Genomic DNA, 21,200 nt, shown 5'->3' on the forward strand with positions numbered 1-21,200 from the left:
ATATTTTCGTCTTTGCCTCTTTGCGTTCCGGACAAGGCTTGGGGTAAAACAGCGTCAACTTCCCGATGTGCTGTCATCCTATCTGCCCTCCTCAAGGCCCCTGGAGCCAATACGAGGCTGAGGCTGGACGTGACGGTAAGCCACAGTCCGTGGCGGACATGCCGGAGGGAGTCGGAACTTGAAGCCCCCTCCCTATCCGGCCTTCACGGCCCGCGCCCAATATTAATGTGGGGGGCACAGTCAGACTCCGACCCTCGCAACCCCGTGTGTGGCGGTCAAGAGCCAAGTGGAAGGCCATAACCCACTAGTTTCCGCTGGTCCCATCGATGTGGGCAACAGGACAAGACCGCTTCGTAGCAACAGACCCTCGCGTCAAGAAGAACATGGCATGGAACCGAAGTGATGGATAAAAAATGAAGAGGAGTGGCTTCTCAACGCATTGGTATAGCAGTTTCAAGAAAACAAGGACGCAAAAAGAAAAAGAAAGAAAAATCGATGAATATTGTACAAGGCGTAATGGTATCGCGCGAAAGGTCTAGAAATCCACACAACCCTTTACAGCTTTCATAGCATCCATTCATCCCTTTTTCGCCTCACCAGCGCCCGATTCCACCTTTTCCGTCAGAAAGATAAAACCATTAAGCTGGCATGTCTAAAATACACAATCACCGTCTCCCAGACCCTCACCAAGAAGGCGCTTAGGCCTTCTTGGCGATCTCGATCCACTTCTCGGTCGAGAAGGACTTGGGCCTCTCGATCGGGGCACCGACGGCGCGGTCGATGATCAGCTGGGGAAGGACACCGATGGCGCGGGACACGCCGAACAGGACCGTGTAGTAGTTGGCCTGGGTCAGGCCGTAGTACTGCAGCAGGACACCAGAGTGGGCATCGACGTTGGGGTAGGGGTTCTTGGTCTTGCCGTGCTCCGTGAGGACCTTGGGGGCGATCTTGTAGACCTGGCTGACCAGCTTGAACATGGGGTCCTCGGGCATCTTGGCCTGGGCAAAGACGCGCTGGGCCGTGTAGCGAGGGTCCGTCTTGCGGAGGACGGCGTGGCCGTAGCCGGGAACGACACGGCCCGAGTTCAGGGTGTCCCAGAGGTACTTGGTGATGGACTCGTCGCTCAGGTCGTTGCCAACCACCTTCTTCATCTCGGTCAGCCAGTTGAGAACCTCCTGGTTGGCCAGGCCGTGCAGGGGGCCGGCCAGACCGTTTAGACCGGCAGCGAGCGACAGGAAAGGCGAGCTCAGGGCAGAGCCGACCAGGTGCGTGGTGTGGGCGCTGACGTTACCACCCTCGTGGTCAGTGTGGATGGTCAGGTACAGGCGCATCAGCTCGATGAAGTCCTCGTTGCTGCCGAAGCCGAGCTGGTTGGCAAAGTTGAACGAGTAGTCCTTGTCCTTCTGGACGGGAGCGACCTTGCCGCTGCCGTAGATGTTCTGGTAGATGCGCGCAGCGATGGTGGGCAGCTTGGCGATCAGGTCCATCGAGTCCTCAAAGGTGTAGCCCCAGTACTCCTTCTTGTTGATGCCCTTGGCGTACGCCTTGGCGAACGACGACGTGTGCTCCAGAGCAGTGACGGCCAGCGAGAACTGGGCCATGGGGTGAAGGTCGGTCGGGCAGCGGTCGATCAGCTCCTCGACGAACTTGGGGATGTCGGACCGAGCGGCCCACTCAGCGGACAGGGCGCGGACCTGAGCCTCGCTGGGAACCTCGCCGGTCAGCAGGAGCCAGAAGAGACCTGAAAAGAGGTAGCGAGTTAGTCGAATCCCAGAGATGTATAAAAATGGTCCGTCCTGTTGAAGCGTGGTGCGCGCGAGGTATGCGCTATGCTCTTACCCTCAGGAAGAGGCTCCTTGCCGCCGGGAGCCTTGGGAAGAAGCTCCTGGCACTCGGGAATCGTCTTGCCGCGGAAGCGGATACCCTCCTCGGAGTCAAGGACCGAGCCCTCCCAGACCAGGGCCTTGATACCGCGGGCACCACCGTAAACCTGGTCGAGGGTGACCTTGTCGACAACCTTGGAACCATGCTCCCTATGACAAGACGGACAAGATGTCAGTGATCTGGGGCCGGTAATGTTGGCATTTTGTCCAAGTCGGGGGCAGAAACTCACTTGCGCAGAGCCTTGATCTGCTCGATCTTCTCAGGCAGCAGCTCGGCAAAGCGCTCCTTCAGGGTCTGGCGCATGGCAGAAGAAGCGGTTAGCACGCCAATCTCTTCGTGGAGAGCTCGGAACGAGTGCACCTACCTGTGTCTTGGCCGAGTAGCATCGCAGGCCGGTGAAAGCAGTCCTCTGGGCGAAGGAGACCCTAATCGAGGCCCTGAGGGCAGCGGAGCTGAAGCGCACAGCAGACGCCATTGTGGAAGGTGGATGTCCTCAAGCTAGAGAAGTCCAATGTGAGAAGACAAGTTCGAATTGCAGAACGGGACAAACAAGAACGGGAGGACACTGATCGTCTCGTGGTGAGCGAGGGAAGTTTGTCGGGAAGAAATGGAGGATAAGACAGGAAGCTGCAAAAAAACGCAGCCATAAAAAAAAAGCATCGCTGTCCCCAGTGCGGGCGCCGCTCGTTGCCGAATCGGATCGACCGGGGGGTCCGGCATGGCGCAAAAACTTGGACGTTGCACCTACCAGAAGCGACAAAAGTCGTTGCGACAGGGAAAGCACGGACTTGCCCACCCACGTTGATCAAGCGGGCCGCCTCCCAACGTGTGGGCTCAACGTTGTGAGCTGGACGGCAGAAGGCCAACGTAGGGCTGGATTGAGTGCGAATGGCTGGATCTTTGGGGCCAATTGAATGCACTGGACACGTATCAGATGGCGCGCACAGAAAACGGCGAGTGAAAAGACTTGTTTGGCCCAGCACGAGCTCGTGGTGGTGAGACCGGGAGAATATAAACACATGTAAAATGCGCTTGTTTCCCCTCCCAACAAGCGACCTCGGGCGAGTGGAAGCGCAGCCAAGATATTACGTCGCGGTGCAGCTTCACGGCAAATCGAGCAACGGGGCTTACTTACTGTCTGGGTCTGAGGGTGGAGGTGCACCCGCTTAAAGCCGTGACCCAGGACGGTCATCATTGCATGCACCCTCGACCACGCAAGAAAAAAAGATGTTGATGTGAGGAGAAAATAAGTATATTCAACAGCTAGCTATCGCGCGTTCCTGACGTCAGAATTCCACCTCCAAGCGTCTGGCACTTGCGACTCCAGATCTGATAATCTGGATTGAGCGTTATCACGGCTAGGTATGCGTACTACCCAGCAGAATCACACAGAGTGGGCTGGTTGGCATGTTGGTGAGGCGCTATCGTCCGTCTCATGCATTTAACTGGAGGCCCTGGAGTAGAAGCTGAGAAATCCTTATTCCCGGGGCTCTCAGCCGTCTAGAATTTCTCAATCGGAGGTAGTCGGAATAGCTTTAATCGCAGCCCCATGGCGTCACCAGTGGCGCACAAAATGGAGGGATGGTAAACGCACAAGGGCAAAGAGCAAAAATAAGTGAATAATGTGCAGTGCTGATCCAATCGGGGTAACGGGTGCTTGATGATGTGAACGAATGGGAACTGAATGGGTGGTTGAAAACGTCTTGGAATAATGCCTCGGCCAATGAACGAGAGCGGGTCACATGGATCATGCACCGCGCCATTCAGCGCCACCGTTCGAAGAAAAGACCACGAGCGGGGCCATGTGGCGCTCAGACTTCTTTGGTTTCACGGACCTGCGCTCCTCCCACATTACAAAACCCCTGCCTTTGACCTTTCGTTTTCTCAAGTTTTCAATCTCCCGCCTTCCATCGCTCCGATTCCTCACACCAACCCATCATCGACATCATCGACCACCGTTCATCTCCGTAATATTTCGACTCGGCTGTCGACTCTCCAAAGGCGCGCGATCCGGAAAACGCGTCTTTATTCTTTCTTCCTTCCTTGGGCGGATTGGGTTTCTACCCAGACGACGTGCTTTGCAGCCCAGCATTAGGCAGCCGCGAAACTGCTTCGTGGACACGTACTCGTATCGAGGGAGATCCGACCTCGGAAGCTGGCGCTTCGCTTGTCCCTCTGTTGCCTGCACCGAGATATCATCAGTAACCAGCGACGACCTCGTAATACTCGCGTACGCGTAAAGCAGAGTCTTGGATCTGCTCAATACCGTGAACAAGGCACCTCGCTGGATGACTGTTGAGGCCATTCGGCTGGCGCAGAACCGTGAGGTAAAAAGAGACGCATATTCGCACTCGTTCTGAATACAATTGTCTCGCGCTGCTCTTCTCGCTAGAGCCTCTGCGTCCCTTGGGTGCGCACGTACTCGATCTTCCGACCGGCCAGCCTGCCGCATAAGCGCAAGGCCAGGCTAGGCAGAACAGGTGTCTGCCAGAACCCAAGGCGTACAGCCATAGTCGCTGCCTCTTCCGACAGAAGCACACACGATGTCCTCCATGCCAGTGACAGAGTTGGAGGCTGGCCTTGTGGCCATGCAGGCTCTCAAGCCGCCTGGGGTTTCGGGGTCGCGCATCAAGGACATAACGGCTCTCTGCGTCTCCAATATCAAAGTATGTTCGCACGCCGCCTTGGCGGCGAGTCCGTTTGAAAGCCTCCCGCTGGTTCCAACCAGATGCGCGCGCATTTCTTGCTGACACCATGTCGTCCAACCACCCTCGCAGTCCGAATCAGTCATCATCCAGAAGATCTTTACGCATTTCAAGCGAACAAATGGAACCCATAAGCTCGGTGTGCTCTACGTCGTAGACTCTGTAACCCGCAAGTGGATGGAGCAGGCGAAGCAGCTGGGCCAGACGGTCAGCAGCGCCGCAGAGGACGGCACCTATGCCGCCGGAGTTCATAGAGTGACAGAGTTGATGCCCTCGTTCATGAACGACATACTGGCATCTGCCCCAGAGGATCAAAAGGTACGCAACTCGCATATAACAGTCGAAACCAGTAGTCGCGGCAGGGGAAAGTGGACGAGGCGCGCAGATGTTCAACCCAAGCCAGATCGTGCGTGTGGGACAAGTTCTCTTCTGCTTCACAATCAGATCTCGTGGCTGGCGCGTGGGGAGTCTCTGAGTGACCTCCCTTGCCGTCCCCTGTCTTTCTTTCCTGTTGCCTGCACGCCAGGCGATTCATGGGAGGGCAAACGCGCACGGCGCGCACTGCCCGGCAGTGCTCTTTTACTAGTCTGCTCGCGCCTAGCCGCTCTGACCGTTTTGCCCCGTTTGCTGCTGCAGGGCGCTTTGCGAAAGTGCCGAATTAGGACCACAAGACTCACATAAACCTCTTGGCAACTGTAGGAGAAGATTCGAAAGCTAGTCGACATCTGGGAGAAGGGACAAACATTCCCCTCGACAATGCTCGAGGGCTGGAAGGCGAGGCTGAACGCGCCTAGTATGTTTGCTTATCCACCACCAACCAACAACCTCTTGGCTGCCGGCGGTGTTCCATCTAACCGACTGAAAACGCTCGTGTCTGCAGAAGTGTCAACCACACCCCCGGGTAGCCCGCCGCCAAATCTTATGGCCTCGCTGATGTCCTCTTCGTCGGCGGCGCCAGCAGCCCCGCCGGCGCTTCCAGCCATGACGAACATCATGGAGACGCTGGCCAACATTGCGCGGCAGAACGCGTCGGCCGCATCAAGTAATCCTAGTATCACTGCACCTGCGCCGGCGCCGGCGCCTGCCCCTGCCGCCGCACCTCTGTATGTGGCACCCTCTGCCCCCCCGGCCAGTAGCAGCGTTTTGCCACCCGCCTTGCTTGCGGCGTTGGCCCAGGCCCAGGTGCGGTCCCAGGCCCAGGTCCAGCCTGCCCAGCCTAGCATGCCATTCTTTCCAGCCACTCAGCCGCCAGCTGTAGCTGCCACCCAACCACCTGTTGTTGCACCGCACACTCTGCCATTCCAACTCCCGACACAATTTCCTGGTGCCGCCGCACCCTTTGCCGCCTCTGTCCCTGCGCCCGCTAGCCAAGCAGGAGGGTTTCCGGCGGCGGGTGCTCCGTCCCAGGTAGACTCAGCCCAGCAGCTAGTGCTCATCCAAACGCTGCTGTCTCAGGGCTTCACTCCCGATATGGTCACGGCCATCGTGAAGCAGTTCAGCGGTTCTACAGGCGCCGCGGCCGCCGCCCCGCAGTACGGCGCGTCCCAGGGGCCCGGACCCTATGGCTTCGGGAGCGCGGCGGACGCAAACAGCGGCGGCTGGAACGCGGGCCGTATCGGAGAGTCACATGACCGCGACTTTGGCGGCAACAGGTCACCCGGCCGTGGAGCCAGGGGGCGATCCCGGTCGAGGTCCCCGGGCCGGAACTGGGACAACCGCCACTCGCCCCGCGGCCGCGACGACCGGCAGTTTGGAGACCGCGACCGCGGCAGGGGCTCCCGGGGCGAGTACCGCCAGCGGTCTCCGGCCGGCCAGGGTCGCCGTACGTCCAGCCCGCGGCGTGAGGGGCGTCCCGACAGGTTCATCGAGTTTGATCGGTCGCTGCCAGAGAATCACATCCGGGTTCTTAGTCGGACACTGTTCATTGGAGGTGTCACGTGAGTTTTTTTTTTTCACTTTGTTTAGTTTATTTCAGGCAACTAGGGTTGTAAGTGACTAACTAGAGGCGATTTCTTCTAGCTGCCCCGAGAGCGAGCTGCGTGCCATCTTCAGCCGCTTTGGAGAGGTTCAGACGTGCATCGTCAACCGCGACAAGCGGCACGGGTTCGTCAAGATGCTCACCCGCAAGGACGCGGTTGCGGCCAAGGAGGGCATGGCCGAGATGCGCACCGCGGACCATCAGCTGAGGGTATGTTTCTTACTCTTGTTCCTTTTTCCTTGTTCTTCTTGTTGCTTGGGTAAAGACGAACTAAACGCTGACTATCAGGTTCGACAGACGCGATGGGGCGTCGGCTTCGGCCCGCGCGACTGCAGCGACTACTCGGCCGGCATCAGCGTCATCCCCATCCACCGGCTCACCGAGGCCGACCGCAAGTGGATGCTGACGGCGCCCTTTGGCGGCACTGGTGGCAAGCCCATCACGACGGGCATGGTGGTGGAGGAGCCCGACATCGAGATCGGCGCGGGCGTGTCGAGCAAGGCCATCAGCCGCCGCATGCAGACGGACAGGAGCGGCATCCACGGCCCGAGGTCCTCGCGGGACGACGAGGGCGGCCAGCAGCAGCAGCAGCAGCCACAGCAGCAACAGCAGCAACAGCAGCAGAACCATGGTGAGAACGGCGGTGGCGGTCACGGCCGCGGGGGCCGGCGTCGGGGCGGTGGCAGGGACCACAACCGGCGCGGGGGCGACGACAACAGCAACAACAGCAACAACAGCGACGGCGGCGGCGGCGGCAAGAACCAGTCGGGCGGCGCCAATAACGTGGGCGTCCCCGATTTCGGCTTCGGCCTCACGGCGGGCAGCAACGGCATGCCCATCTTCCCTCCCGGCTTCAGCTTTCCGGCGCCTGAGGAGCAGAGGAGCTAGGGGGCGTGTTTGTGTTGCCCCCGCGTGAGCTTGGGTGAAGCCCCTCCTTCTCTTCCGGCCGGCGACATTTTATAATAAAAACAAATTCTTTCTATCCAAAAGGGGAACATGAAAAAGCATGACGTGGTTCTAGGGTGGGATGGGGTTGGTGGCATAGGGAGAAGGAGGGGGTCATCTGTTTATTTCCTTTTCTTCTTGGGAGGGCGGAGGTATATCGCTGTTGCCTTTTGCCATCTTGGTGCTGGCTTGGACGGATGTTTTGCCGCCGTTACACGTCTGTCTATTCGCTGCCCATTCATGGCACGACTTTACGGTCTATATATCTGGAGCCTTTCCCTTTTTTTTTTTTTTTTTCTCTTGATCGTTTATGGCGGACGAGGAGGCACTTTTGGAGTTTTGCGCATCGGCTTTGGTGGGGGAGGACTTTCCGGTTTTTTTTTTTTTGGTTTTTTTTGGAATATGTACAGCAACCACACACCACAAAACAACGAAATAATGAGGCGCCCGTCTCTAGGCTAGTCTAGCGACCTTGGTATCGGATCGGTTTCCCGTTGTCTGAAATCCCACCATGAGGAACCCGTCCATGTGAATTGCCCTCCATCTACTGATACCTCGTGGGGGCATGGACTATACACATCCGAAAGCCGACGACACTTTTGCTTGGTATAGACATTCATAGCATTAAAAGATACACCGCTTCACAACGAAAAAAAAGCCGTGGATATCCTACCTAGACAAGAAGAAGAAAAACAAAACCGAGATGACGAAAAGACGGTCGACATCGGCTGGCTCATCATTACCGGAGAAACACAGCAAGCAAAAGCAGAAAGCCCCCCTCCATGCAAGACAGAACCCCCAACAGCGCTCACTCCCTGCGGGATGGCAAGCCGGGTGCGGAGCAACAGCAAAAAAAAGTACGTCAGGTGTATATATACTACCACCACCACCGCCCCATTACCCCTTTGGAGCACCAGAAACCCTCAGTCCCGATAAAGGCAGGCCAGCCAAGCCAAGCCAGCCTGATCACCGCGCATACCTCCCCAGCCTCGCCCCCTGCACCGCCAGCGCGTCGGCGGCCACGTTGCCCGGGTGGTTGTTGTGGCCCTTGACCCAGACGAGCTGCGTGGTGGCGCCGTAGGCCTCGCGCTCGTCGATGACGGCGCGGATGGCGCGCACCAGGTCCGCGTTCTTGACGGGCTGCGCGCCGGCGGCGCTCGTGACCCAGCCCGTCTGGGCCCACTTGCGGTACCACTCGGTGACGCAGCTGATGCTGTACTTTGAGTCGGTCAGGATGCGCACGCCCTCGGCCGCGTCGACCGACTGGAGCGCGCGCAGGATCGCCGTCAGCTCGGCGCGCTGGTTGGTCTGGGGCGAGTCGCGCGCGAGCCGCTCCGAGATGTTGCGCGGGTCCCCCTCGCCGAAGAAGACGCCCACGCCCGCTGCGGCGTTCGCCTTGCCGTTGCCTATGCTGCTGCCGTCCGTGTATATCTCGGTCAGGCCGCCGGCCGGCGGTGGGGCAGGCCTTTTGTTGGACGCTGCTGATGCTGCTGCTGTTTGAGTCTTTTGCTTCTTGGCTACGGGCTGGAGCATCTCTGCCGGGTCGTCATCGTCGTCGTCATCTTCGTCCTCATCGTCGTCGTCGTCGTCGCCGTCCTCTTCCTCCTCGCTCTCCTCGGCGGCAGCCACCACCGCCGACTTGCCCCTGCCCGCGGCCGCCTTTTGCGACGCGAGCGCGCGCTTCCCCGCGGGCCCGCCAAAGGCCAGGACGTACTCCTCGGCGGCTGCGCGAGAGAGGAACTTGCGGTACTTGGGGCCCTTGACGCCGGCGTACGCGCGCTGGGCCTCGGACCAGTCCGTGTAGACGCCGGGCTTGTTGCCGACGGCGACGGCGTAGTACTTCTCCGTCTGGTCCGAGTTGCCGCCCGGGTTCAGACCCGCCACGAAGGCCTCGGCCTCGGGTCGCGTGAGGAAGCTCTTGTCTGTGAAGGGGGCGGATTGTGTTAGATTTAATTGACAGCAAAATAGTTCAAAAAGAAGTAGGTAGCAAGCAAGGAAGAAGAGAAAAGAAAAAAAAACACTCACACTGAGCGCCCTTGTATCCATTAATCTGCAACTCGCACTCGGGCCAGGTCAGGTAGACGCCGGGGTGGTAGCCAGTGCGGACGGCGTAGTACTTCGGTGCCCGCTTGTCCAGCTTGCGCTTCCGGATCTGCGCTTCCGTCATCTTGGGTGCCGCCATGGCACCTGCTACCGCCACGAAGCGGCTTCTGCGACTGCGGCGTCGGGGGCGACTGACGTTGCTGCGGCGGTGGCTGTCGCCGTCGTGCCCAAAGGTCCAGCAGAGCGTAGCTACGGCGGCGGCGAGCGGGCCGGTGACTCTTGGGCGCCCGCGGGGCGCGGCGGGCGGCGGCGAATGGGGAGGATTGAGGCGATCCCGGCGCAGGGGCGGGAGTAGCAGGCGGCCAGCGGTGGTGGCGGCGCTGTCGGGGCGGCCGAGTCGTCGGATGGGGGGGTGCTTAGCGCTGGGGCTGGTGCGCAGGAGGCGGCGGGCGACCTCAAGGTAGTAGCCAAAGGGGAGAGAGAGGGCCGCCGGAGGGAGGCGGCGTGGTCGCGCTGGGGGGAGCGATCGCGTCGGGGAGGGTTTTCCTTCTCTTTTTTTTTCCCCCTGTCCGTCCCACTTTAGCGTCGACAAACTCAGCGAGCCCGTTGTCGGAGCACCTGGGTAGGTAGTCAAGTCGGGGTGGTGGATGTATTGTAGTCGCTGTTTGGAGTGCCGTTTGCTGCCTGGGCTCTGCGTTCTTTTTCGCCGAAGCTCTCGCAGCTGATCGAAAAATTGGACTGGGCGGGCTCCTGTTGCCTGTCGCGAGGCTCGACGAGGGAGGGTCGTCCCTTCTTAAGTGCGGCGGCGGGTCTCGATTCTGCGCCCACCGCCGAGAAGCGTCAAAGGCAGGAACCGCGGTCGCGAGGAATGAGGGCCTTCAATCCGTGCTGGGATGGCTGTCAGGCAAAGTCAAAGGGGATCTGCATCTGTTTTCGGTTTTCGTTAAAAAGGGGGGGGCCCTCGTGGGAAACGGACGTGGGCGTGGGCAGTGGGCGTGAGCGGGGACAGGGGGGGCGGTCGGCTGGCTTTGTTCCCCCTCCTCAGCTTGCCTTGCCGTGCTTGCCCTCCACGCCCAACACGCAACAATAGAGTAGAAAACGGAGGGGAAATTCCACCGGACTGTTTCGATTGACGGAATCAGTAACAGCTCTTAGGAGTAACAGCTCTTAGGTTAGGCGGCGCCCAAAGAACCACACACTCAAGCCAGGAATTGACACAAAGAGGCCCGGTCCGAAGCGGTCGAAAATGCGCGGCAAAGAAAAGCCTCCATTCCCGGCTGGTTGCGACCCTCCCTCAGACCCAGCTCGAAGCAGCCTACCAAGCCCCCCTCCCACGCCCACACACCAACGTGGGCAAGTCGGCTGGGGGAATGAGGGGGTTCTTTGTTTCGAGTGGGGTTTGTTAATCCGGTGCCATATCGTTTCCGTAGCCTGCAAGACGACAAACAGCTCTGGGAAAGTCCTCCCCTCCAGTCGAGCTAATCATCGATAAGATACGACACAACAGCCACCAACGCATGGACAGAAATCCAACGCAGTCCAAGCCGAAATGCCAGTTCTAAGCAGTCGAGATAAGAATCTAACTAACTCTACCTGCCAGTCCAGCCCTAGAAGACGCCTCTCTCCCTGCGCCCAACGCCATGCTATGATTGCTTGCTTCCGCGTCTTCTTTTTACAATTAGTCTTTATAATGCACCTTTTTTTTTTCTTTTTCCCATTTTGCCCACTTTATTCTCCTGCTTTCTCTCCATGAAACACCCAACTTCACAGAGGACTACCTAAACCCTCGTTAATGTGTCCTCCAAACCGAAATGCAAATGGGTAATGGTGATGTGACGTAGAGCAGACTCTAAAAGACGCACCACCAACCTACAGCCCCAGTCCCCACTCCTCAGTACCTGGTCGCCACATGAAAGCGCAGTCAGGCCCCAGCCTTAGCTCAGGGAGCAGTTCGAGTCAAAAAAAAAAAAAAAGAGGGAAGGGATTGTTGCTCCTGGCCTGGAAGTGAGAGTCGCCCAAAGGGATGGGCGTAACCCCAGGCCGGTCCATATGGAACTTGCCACATGTTGTTTGCTGTCGACGCCTGTTAGGCGTGGGTGGTTGGGGGCAGCTGCTCGGGCCTGAGGCCGTCGCAGGGCTCCCACTCCCAGCCCAGAAGACTCCAGTTGAGCTCTCGGCGCCAGAAAAGGCCCAAGCCGTGGCCGCCATCGCTGAAATTAGCCATGTCCGGGTATCTGGAAGGATCCAGAGTGCGATCCTCGGAGCAGATCCCGCCAGTAAGAGGCATCCGCTCGGCCAGAATCACCTTTCCCATCCGCGAGTGCAGTATTGACATGGCGCACATAACACACGGCTCGTGTGTCAGATAGAGCTCGAGTCCGTGGCAAAGGTATCCCTCAGGAGACGGGTGGTCGGCTTCGAACACAAGCCGCTCCTCCTCGAGCAGGGGGTCGTCCTGGAACGGGTCGAACTCGACGGGGATGCGGTGCGTCTCAGATGCCGCCATAGCAGCAGCAGCGGCAGCCGCCGCCGCCGCCTGTGGTTTCACCGTTGGCGTCTCCGCGTCGTCGTCGCTGTCACCGTCAACAGGAGTGCCACGCCTCTCGGCACGCACCAGCTTCTTGGCCACCATGCTGATGGCACGCAGCACGGCATGGCCTATAGGATTGCCCGTCGTCGAGCAGCAGCCGTCTCCATCTACGCCGGCCGGAGCGTTTCCCCAGCGGTTGAAGCGGGCATCGGCAGCGAGCGCAATAAGCTTCGTCTGGCCGTCGTCCATGCGCTGTATGATGCAAGCACCGATGGGTAGGCCAAGGCCAGCCTTGCGGGCCTTGGCGGCCACCATGTGGGCGAGGCCCATCCATACGGCTGCGTCCACAGAGATGTCGTCCGTGGACCGAGCCACCAGACTAGGGTGGGGTCCCAGCGGATTCGTCTTGCGGTAGACGGTAGGCCAGAACTGGCTGCACCAGAGGGCCGCCTGCACCTGCGACGTGGGCGGGAGCAGAGGGACGGGGATGGTGGCCACAAACGGCTCGCCGCCCAGGTTTTCGATCTTGGACAGGGAGTCGAAGAGCTCCTCCATATCGAACAAGGACTCGATGCCGAGCATGATGTAGACCCAGGCGGCCTTCCCCGTGTGCATCTGGCGGCTCTGGGGGCTATCGTTCATCAGATGTGCCTTGAGGTGAGACGGCAGGTCGCACGGCTTCGCGCAGCGTCGCAAATGGGGGAGGCCATTAACAACCTCGGCCGGAAGCAGGTGTTGAAGCGTGCTATTTAGGGACAGGGGCGTGCGAGCTGCTGTTAGCTTGGCTCATTCTTCGGGGGGGAGACTGAGCGGGGGTCTACGTGGGGGCGTACCCGATGACGGCACTCGCGCTCTTGGTGGGGGCGCGGGTGATGAGGGCCTGGCCGCAGCTGTGAGCGTCCCTCAGCTCGAGCGTGGTCTTGAGCGGGATCAAGACACCATGGTCGATCTTGTCTGGCAGCAGATCCTTTACCAGCTGGTCCTTGGTTTCGATAACGGCGGCGATGTCAGGCGCCCGCATTCTGCCGGTGCTAGTTGAGATAAGTAAGGTAGATACCTAGGTAGCTACCCAGGAAGTGAAGACGGGAAGTGAGAGTGAGCGTGCCGAGGGCTTATGGATCGCGGGACCGGATACTGGATAGCTGGAATGGTATTGAAGGCCGCTAGTCTCTGCGAGTACCTTTTCCGTGCATAGTGAGAGTCGTGGCGGCAGAGGAGTGGCAAAGGCAAAAGCAATGCAAGGGTGATGGCACACAGGCGGGTACGATGTTTGCTGTCGACCCCTCCTCTCGTCGCAAGTGCAGTTGCAGTTAGGCAGGCAGGATTCAAAGAGATGACATAAGGCAAGCTCGAGCTGTTCTGTTTTGCCTGTGCTGCAGGAGCAATCAGTCGGGAAAGGCAGGCTTGGGCGATGGGTTGATGAGTGGTGGGTGGTGAGTGGTGAGTGACTGAGGCTGTGGGTTCATTCTTGATTCATTCTTGATGCTGAACCTGAAATTCATTTGGATTTGCAGGCCCAACGTCACTTGCCCCTCAACCCCAGCTGACCCTGTAACCCTGTTGGCCGTTGGCCGTTGGCCGTTGGCGCTTCCCCACAAAAGACCCCTGGGGCATGTGGAACCAGCCCGGGCGGTGGTGCAGGAGCCGGCCATGTCAATCGATCGCAGCGTGGGCTCGGCCAGGCATTTACCATTTACCTTGGGCCATTGTCACCGCCTTTATACGTTTACAGAGCACCGCAAATGTCGTTGTGAACTGGGTCGTGGTCGGAAAGAGAAGGACAATATTAACCACGATTTTATCGATTTTGCGACTATCGAAACACCTCTGGGCACTTGACTTTCGATGCTGTTGATGTAGCCATGAAATGGATGATCGCCTTGAGAATCCACTGTGACGTGTGTCGGCCGAGTCAGTCGGACAGGATAGACTGGTTGATATTGCCTCAAGCCGGACAGCCTGGATATGTTACCATGTCGTGTTCAATTCCCACCAGCACGAGGCGATTGACCGAGCGGTGGAAGCCTCGCATCTTGTGTGAATGGACGTGGAGCAACAGCTCGTGACAAGCCAAGGACAGAGTCTGCCCACAAGACACGCAACTCTGAGCGACGATGGCCGTGGTGGTGTTGGCCGAAATTAGAGCCTGTGCCAGCCCGGCTCAAACCTATCGACGCGACTCCTTTTTATTCCAGCTGACGGGGCCAGTGAACCCAAGAAGCTGTCAGACTGGCAGTCCTCGTCCGTCAGGCCACTTGATCGGTCCTCGCCCCAAATCAAGCCCAGTCACTCATCGGGAGGCAGTCACCTGGCAGTCACCTCCGTCCAACCCGGTGACCAGTCACCGAGAAATTTGAACGATTGAGGCCGTGCTGCTGCCCAACAATCCGCATGTCAGGTCACTCCGTCAATTGCGAACCGGCCAAAGCGAGTCTGGGGGCGCTGCAGCGACACGCAGGCCTGGCGTCGGCCCGCTGCTTCGTTCGGCGCTTGCTCGAGTGGCGTATCCGCCGTGTCCGAACGCTGCCTTCTTGGCGGCAGACGTAACACAGCCGCCAGGTGTCAGTCGAGCGAGCGATGCAGGTTGCAGGTTTTTGGGAACCAAGCTGGGCACCTCCTGGGAGCAGCCACAGAGCCAAGCCGTGTCTGTTACTAGTAGCTTGGACAGGCTGCCAGTCATCTGGCCATGCAGTGTAACATGGGCACAGCGTGGGGGTTTGGAGGGGGTGTATGCGTTCCCAGGGCGGAGCATGATGCAGTTGCTGATGAGGTGTGGTGTGGATGAGGGGAGCGGAACTCGCGGGTGATATCAGCATTGGATTTTGCCATCTGGCGACAGTCGCAAAGTGTCTCCTGGACGAATATTTCCGGACCTGCTGCCAGCGGCCCAGGGATGTCGTTGGCTGCAGCACCAAATCCCCCTCACCAAGGCACCCCAACCCCCAACCCCCAACCCCCAACCCCCAACCGCTTCAAGCCCACCTGATCCTAGTTCAGGGTCCGGTTTGGCATCGGCTTGGCAAAAGCCCCCTTCTTGTCTAGTTGGCCGATGGCGCGCCGACGTCAGAGTCCGGTGCCGGCGCAGCGAAAGTGAAGCACGGAGATGCGGTAGCCATTTCCATTTCAACCCAAGCCTGCGGGGTAAGCACCCACGGCACCCACGGCACCTTCTCGTTTTGTCGCCTCGCTTGGGTATCCCACGTCACACAGTCTGGGCCCGCTCCGTCATTGCCTTGCATGCATGGTCATCCCGCGGGTGAGGAGACTGGCTCCAATTAGCCCACTGCCCTCATCCCGCTCAGCTTTCCGCGGCAAAATTTCCGTTGAGGGCTACATCGAAAAGGACACGGGCAGTTTCTCGCGCTTGCGTCCAAAAAAAAAAAATCTCCAAAAAAAAACGAGGCTTGTGAGAATGCAAACCCTCGGCCAAATCATTCGAGCAAGGGATCCACCACGCCGAGACGACGGTGCCGTGATGCGTCCCCCAGAATCGGTTCGATCAATTGCTACCCATGAGCGCACGGGTGCTATTGGGACCAGCTATTGGGACCAGGGCCTGGCCAGAGCCAAATTTGCAGGCCGAAAAGGGAGAGGATTCGGGCGGGAGTCGGGCGACCCCAACTGTGACGCTGGCCGGCTAATCTTACAGCCTGGCGCCCTCCACCGACACCACACCATTACAAAACGCTGGAAATCGGACTCGGAACCGAACAGGTGGGCCGGCCTGCAAGCCACCCAACCTATTTCCCGAAAAGGCGTCCGGGGCTTCACTGGCCCTTGATTCTGATGTCCAATATCATTTACACCACGAACCAAACGAATCAACAGCCCCGGCCATTCCACCCCCGCAGCTGCCCGCCGCCCCTTACAGTGTGTGCGAACCACTGCAGTAGCTGCGTGGGCTAAGCGGAGAAGCGCAGAAGCGAAGAGCGAAGAAGAAAAAGGCAGCCGGCATCGGGTGTCGTAGTGGATGGTCAGTCTGACTCGGTAGCACCGGAAGGAGGCACCACTAGCCAAAACTTGGTGATGGCCGATCCAAGGCTCCGCAGCCGCTGGTGCTGGCCCCAGCTCCAGTCCTGTCTCGTCCTGTTCTTGTCCTGTCCTGGTCCCAGGCCGTCGGGAGTGTACACAGTGTTCGGGTTGGTGTGGCCACCGAACCGTGAGTCAAAAGATTTGTGAAATCATCCACGACGAATAAGCCCTAAATCAAATCTGTCGTGAAGTGCTTGTACCCTCCCACGCCTCCATCGTGTGTCGTTGCTCACCTATTTCGCATCCAATCTCCTTTTTTTCTTTTGCTCAGACGCTTTCGCGAGTGCGCCTCAACCGCATTGAAGCTTAAGCCGTGTGCAGTATTGTTGTGCGCGCACGTACAAAGATTGGGGGCGCGGCAGTGACGAGACAGCAGCCGCTGCAGGAGGAACCCAACCAAGCACGTCCAGACCTCAGTAGCCAGCAGCGCGGGGGATAAAAGCGATGCGAGCCAGCCTCCCGTGGCTCGCGTGGACTTGAACGAATCGTCGTGTCCTCTCGCTTTGCCAACTTCGAACTCGGGAGACAAACGAAAACGAGACAACAGCAAGAAAAAGCAACGACAAGACGGGGCAAAAAAGGCCGTTGTGTGCGCTCGAGTCATCGTCGCCTCGCCGTTTGGCTGGCCCGTCCGCACTCGACTGACCAACCAACCAACCAACCAACCAACCAACTTGCACGCCAGACGCACGCTGCGCCCAGCAAGAGATACGAGTCCCAGCCAGACCCGTCGAACGACGGCACCAGAAAGCAAACGGTTTTGACCAGCGATCACAAGACGCAATCTCCAGGCTCACCAGGATCCGAACAGCATCGACACACTGCCTCCTCGGTCATTGCGTGTGCCCACGAGTTCCGCACAGTCTACCGCAGCTTATCGAACGGAATCCAACAAAAATCCCAATCCCAGGTTGGTTTCCAACAAAACACGAAAAAGGCAGTCGGCTGGTGCAGGTCCGTCATCTTGCCTCTTCAGCTCCCTGCGCTGCCACCCCTGCGCTGCCCAGGGCCTCTGCATACACCCCGGAGCAGCGGCCGCCCCCCCTGCGACCCACCTGATCGGCGCTGCTGCTTTAATTGGCCGATTGGGCCTGTCTCCTGCTGAATCGGCCACTGGCACAGGGCACTGCAGGGCCTGACACCAAGAACTGGCTCACTGGCACCAAGAAACTGGCACCACAACTGGCACAGCGCTCGCCTCAAGTGTCACCACTCAATCTGGGACGGTAGCACCATTGAGGTCCACCACGTCAGGTCTTGGCCGTGTTCCCGCTGCGGTTTTAATCAATGCCTTCGGCCACGGCTGTCTTTCACGCCCCAGGTTCGGATCCCGTCCATATCTCTTTGTTCCTACACCACCACCACCTCTCTGCCTGCCCTACCACTACCTGCAACCCTCCAGCTAGTCCAAGCCGTCACCCACCTGTCTCAGTCCTGCGTCGGCGCACGTGTGTTTCCTGAGCGTCCTCCCTCGCTGTTCTACTCTCTAACCTGCTTCCACCCGATCCTCCAGACCGTGGGCGCAGACAGGCACAGCAGTCTCTCCTGGCCAAACTGGCAATGAGCAACCACCTCACGACCTCGCCTACCCCGACGCTTCCTCCCCCACCCACGTCCGCCCCGGCTGCTGCACCACCCGCCGTCTCGTCCTCATCCTCGCACAGGAGCACCGACAGCAGCAGCGACAGCACCATCAGCCGGCCCAATGGCGACCGTCTGAAGCCGACGCCCACCCGTATCTCGCAGACGCTGGCCCCTGGCGCCACGAATCACACCAGCGTCGCGCCGACATCGACGGCAACGCTGCAACCAACCCCTGTTGGTCCTCCCGCCGTCATAGCGCACGTCCTCAAGTTGCTGAACAACAACTTCGACGTGGCCCTGCGCGACAAGCCCGGACCCCCGCTGTATGACAGCTCAAGCCCCTATGCAAGGAGCATATCCTCGACAGCCCCGGGCTCCCCAAGAATGTGGGTGTCCCCCCCCTCCTTTGATTTCTGGATAACCCCCACCCCCCTTTTCCCCCGTCCCTCTTGGCTAGGCTCTGCGGGCAAGCATCACACCTGCAAGCGCCCACCCACACTCCCACCTACACACATACGGCCCCTGATTCCCACTGCCATTTGTTCTCCCAGCCGTCGCCGCGGCTCATGGCTACACCGTCTCTCTGGCCTTCGGATCGCAAGAGCCATAGCGCTGACCATGTCCGCGATCTCAGCCCTCCGGTGAGGCAAAATTCGGGGAGCCACACCCCGCGGGTCAGGCCCCATGCTACCACTCTCAACATCCCTGGCATGACCAGGTCGCGCGTCTCTCCCGACGGCAGGATTCCAAGCCGCGATGTTGCAGCGAAGCTGGTCATCGTCATGGTCGGCCTCCCTGCGAGGGGCAAGTCGTACATAACCAAGAAGATACAGCGCTACCTTTCGTGGCAGCAGCACAATGCACGCATCTTCAACGTGGGGAACAGGAGGCGAGTCGCCGCCGGCATGTCTCCACAGCAGCAGCAGAATGGCGACTCGAACCGCAAGGCCGACCATGAACCCACCCCTTTCAAGGCCGCCTCTATCCTTCTCAAGGTGAATAGTATCGACGCTGGGAAGTTGGGCGAGCCCCCCGAGCTGGACCTGAACGTACCGTGGTCCCCAAGGCAAGAGAATGGCGCAGCGACCCAGGATGACGAGATTGAACAGTCGGCAAGCTTTTTCAACCCCAAAAACGAGTCGGCCGCCAAGATCCGCGAGCAGGTCGCCATGGAAACGCTCGACGAGGTGTTGGACTATCTCCTCTGCCAGAACGGCAGCGTGGGGATCCTGGATGCGACCAACAGCACAATCCGACGCCGGGAGCAGATTGTGCAGCGCATCAAGGAGCGGGAGCCCAAGCTCGGCATCCTGTTCATCGAAAGTATCTGCCATGACGAGACGGTATGTCGGCTGCAATATTTTGCCCCTGTTTATCTAGAAGCACCAGCTAGCTGCACAACCAAGAGGTTACTGACCCTGACTCTCGTCTCCCAGCTTCTCGAGGCCAACATGCGCCTGAAGCTGTCGGGCCCCGACTACAAGGCCAAGGATCCGGTCAAGTCGCTGGCCGATTTCAAGGCCAGAGTGATGCAGTACGAGAGTGCCTATGTGCCGCTGGGAAATTATGAGGAGTCCCACGACATGCAGTACATTCAGGTGAGTTGGTGATGTTTGTTTGTTTGCCTCCAGCCTGCTAGATGCTGATTTGCGCAGATGATCGACGTGGGGAGGAAAATGGTCCAGCATAGATTGCGAGGATTCTTGAGCGGCGGCATTGCATCGTACCTCACGACGTTCAACCTCGCACCGCGCCAGATCTGGATCACGCGCCACGGCCAGAGCGAAGACAACAAGCTGGGGAAGCTGGGTGGCGACTCGAACCTGACGGAGCGTGGGCACTACTACGGCATGGCGCTGCACCAGTTTATCACGCAGAAGCGGGCCGAGTGGCTGGTGCAGCAGAAGGACAAGATTGCGCAGTCTTCGTTCCCGCCGCAGCCTGGCGATCACACGCCGCCCTACCCCGAGCTCTTCCAGGAGCTGGATTCCAAGAACTTTTGCGTGTGGACGTCGATGCTGAGGCGCAGCGTCGAGACGGCCGAGTACTTTGAGGAGGACGACGACTATGACGTCAAGAACTGGGAGATGCTCAACGAGATGCACACGGGCAGCTTCGAGGGCATGACGTACGACGAGATCGCGGCCAAGTACCCAGACGAGTACAAGAAGCGGTCGGCCGACAAGCTCAACTACATCTACCCAGGAGTGGGCGGCGAGGGCTACCTGCGTGTCATCAGCCGACTGCGCGACATGGTGCGCGAGATCGAGCGAATCACGGACCACGTACTCCTCATCAGCCACCGATCTGTGTGCCGGGTGCTCATCGCCTACTTTATGGACCTGACGCGCAATGACATTGCGGATCTGGACATGCCGCTCGGCATGCTGTACTCGATCGAGCCTAAGCCGTACGGCTACGACTTCCACGCCTACAAGTACGACGAGGAAAATCTGACGTTCCTCGAGGTGCACGACTACAAGCCCCAGAAGTCGACGGACCGCAACAACTAGCACCAGCTGGTGTGGGGTTGTGCTACTTTTCTGCTCCATCCTTTCTGTCATGGTGGCTGGCCGGTAAAGCTGCTGCCAGTCTCTGCCGGCGATATCGAGTCTGATGCCCCGTCGTTTTTTCTTTTCTTTTCTTTTTTTTTCTTTTTCTTTTTTTTTTTTTTGGATTTTATTCTCTGCTCATTTTTGCCGTCGCAGACACTGGCTAGGTGCCTTGGCTCAAGCAGTACTCGCTATTTGCAAGTGCCGGGTGTCTGTCCACGGTCCGAGTTGGCCGTGTTTTGATATTGGTGTGGAACCTTTATTTTCACCCTGTACTCCTCTCATTGCTCTTTCCCAATTCCTCTCCTTTCACCCTGCGAGCTTCTTCCTCTTGCACTTACACTTTGGCGTCAAGGACGAGGGGCATGATTTGCCGATATAGATACCCCCGTTTAACGGATATAAAAGGATCGGGGCGCGGTTATTTGCTGCTTTTTTTTCTGATTCACTTTGTTATCAATGGGCCGGGTTGCATTTTGCATGCTTCATTTTTTTTCCGTCAGGTAAATGGCGTGTCTGGAGGATTGTTCCTGGCGTTCGTGGGCCATCTCTTGTGATGGTCAGTCGAGGGCGGGGTAGAATGGCGCTTGTCTGTGGGTAGGCTGGAGGTCGGCAATGGAAACACTTTGTTGGAAACGAAGGTCTGGAGGACCTGCGATTTGTCACTCAGTTGTATTTACTAGACAGGACGTGCTTCTCAGATTGCGATGCATGAGCACATGGCATTTCTACTTTTCCCCTCACCTTCTCCATGTTCCAAATGTGTTTATTAGCCTTGGCAGGCTGCTCGGCGAAGGCCGCCGAGAAGCTCGCCGGGACTAGCCGGCGAAGCTTTGGACCCTCTTTGGACCCTGGTTCCACAGCGCTTCGGCATGTCTGGATTGAAATGACGACCCAGGGCTGTTGGACTTGGCAAGGGGAGGCCGACAACATGGGTGCTTACTTCA

General features: G+C 58.7%; 4 protein-coding genes across 4 annotated transcripts; 2 read left to right on the forward strand and 2 right to left on the reverse strand.

Moving 5' to 3' along the window:
- Nucleotides 1–396: 396 nt before the first annotated feature.
- On the reverse strand, nt 397–3,106 carry GGTG_12968 (citrate synthase). The gene is made up of 4 exons (XM_009230870.1): nt 2,249–3,106; nt 2,114–2,178; nt 1,840–2,033; nt 397–1,741 (listed from the first exon to the last, which is right to left on the reverse strand). Exons 1-4 carry the CDS (start codon nt 2,357–2,359, stop codon nt 699–701), a joined length of 1,413 nt encoding a protein of 470 aa, XP_009229134.1. The 5' UTR covers nt 2,360–3,106; the 3' UTR covers nt 397–698.
- A 639-nt stretch (nt 3,107–3,745) lies between these two features.
- On the forward strand, nt 3,746–7,455 carry GGTG_12969 (hypothetical protein; the record flags this gene model as incomplete). The annotated part of the gene is made up of 6 exons (XM_009230871.1): nt 3,746–4,550; nt 4,662–4,907; nt 5,289–5,382; nt 5,470–6,526; nt 6,609–6,777; nt 6,865–7,455. Exons 1-6 carry the CDS (start codon nt 4,428–4,430, stop codon nt 7,453–7,455), a joined length of 2,280 nt encoding a protein of 759 aa, XP_009229135.1. The 5' UTR covers nt 3,746–4,427.
- A 3,650-nt stretch (nt 7,456–11,105) lies between these two features.
- On the reverse strand, nt 11,106–14,978 carry GGTG_12970 (hypothetical protein). The gene is made up of 2 exons (XM_009230872.1): nt 12,919–14,978; nt 11,106–12,830 (listed from the first exon to the last, which is right to left on the reverse strand). The coding sequence occupies exons 1-2, from the start codon at nt 13,104–13,106 to the stop codon at nt 11,642–11,644; spliced, it is 1,377 nt and encodes a 458-aa protein (XP_009229136.1). The 5' UTR covers nt 13,107–14,978; the 3' UTR covers nt 11,106–11,641.
- A 1,314-nt stretch (nt 14,979–16,292) lies between these two features.
- Nucleotides 16,293–21,025, forward strand: GGTG_12971 (6-phosphofructo-2-kinase 1). Its single transcript, XM_009230873.1, has 4 exons — nt 16,293–18,087; nt 18,336–19,044; nt 19,138–19,299; nt 19,357–21,025. The coding sequence occupies exons 1-4, from the start codon at nt 17,678–17,680 to the stop codon at nt 20,212–20,214; spliced, it is 2,139 nt and encodes a 712-aa protein (XP_009229137.1). The 5' UTR covers nt 16,293–17,677; the 3' UTR covers nt 20,215–21,025.
- Nucleotides 21,026–21,200: the final 175 nt, after the last annotated feature.

Source organism: Gaeumannomyces tritici, assembly GCF_000145635.1.
Source record: "Gaeumannomyces tritici R3-111a-1 unplaced genomic scaffold supercont2.10, whole genome shotgun sequence".
Lineage (NCBI taxonomy): Eukaryota > Fungi > Ascomycota > Sordariomycetes > Magnaporthales > Magnaporthaceae > Gaeumannomyces > Gaeumannomyces tritici.

Excerpts from the sequence above, each read along its gene's own strand:
- GGTG_12968 (XM_009230870.1), bottom strand. The coding sequence starts at position 2,359 with ATGGCGTCTGCTGTGCGCTTCAGCTCCGCTGCCCTCAGGGCCTCGATT. Across the intron at positions 2,179-2,248 it reads GCTACTCGGCCAAGACACAG|ACCCTGAAGGAGCGCTTTGC; the intron begins GTAGGTGCACTC and ends GCCATGCGCCAG. Across the intron at positions 1,742-1,839 it reads CAAGGAGCCTCTTCCTGAGG|GTCTCTTCTGGCTCCTGCTG; the intron begins GTAAGAGCATAG and ends ACCTCTTTTCAG.
- GGTG_12971 (XM_009230873.1), top strand. The coding sequence starts at position 17,678 with ATGAGCAACCACCTCACGACCTCGCCTACCCCGACGCTTCCTCCCCCA. Across the intron at positions 19,045-19,137 it reads GTATCTGCCATGACGAGACG|CTTCTCGAGGCCAACATGCG; the intron begins GTATGTCGGCTG and ends CTCGTCTCCCAG. Across the intron at positions 19,300-19,356 it reads ACGACATGCAGTACATTCAG|ATGATCGACGTGGGGAGGAA; the intron begins GTGAGTTGGTGA and ends TGATTTGCGCAG.
- GGTG_12970 (XM_009230872.1), bottom strand. The coding sequence starts at position 13,106 with ATGCGGGCGCCTGACATCGCCGCCGTTATCGAAACCAAGGACCAGCTG. Across the intron at positions 12,831-12,918 it reads AGCGCGAGTGCCGTCATCGG|CACGCTTCAACACCTGCTTC; the intron begins GTACGCCCCCAC and ends GTCCCTAAATAG.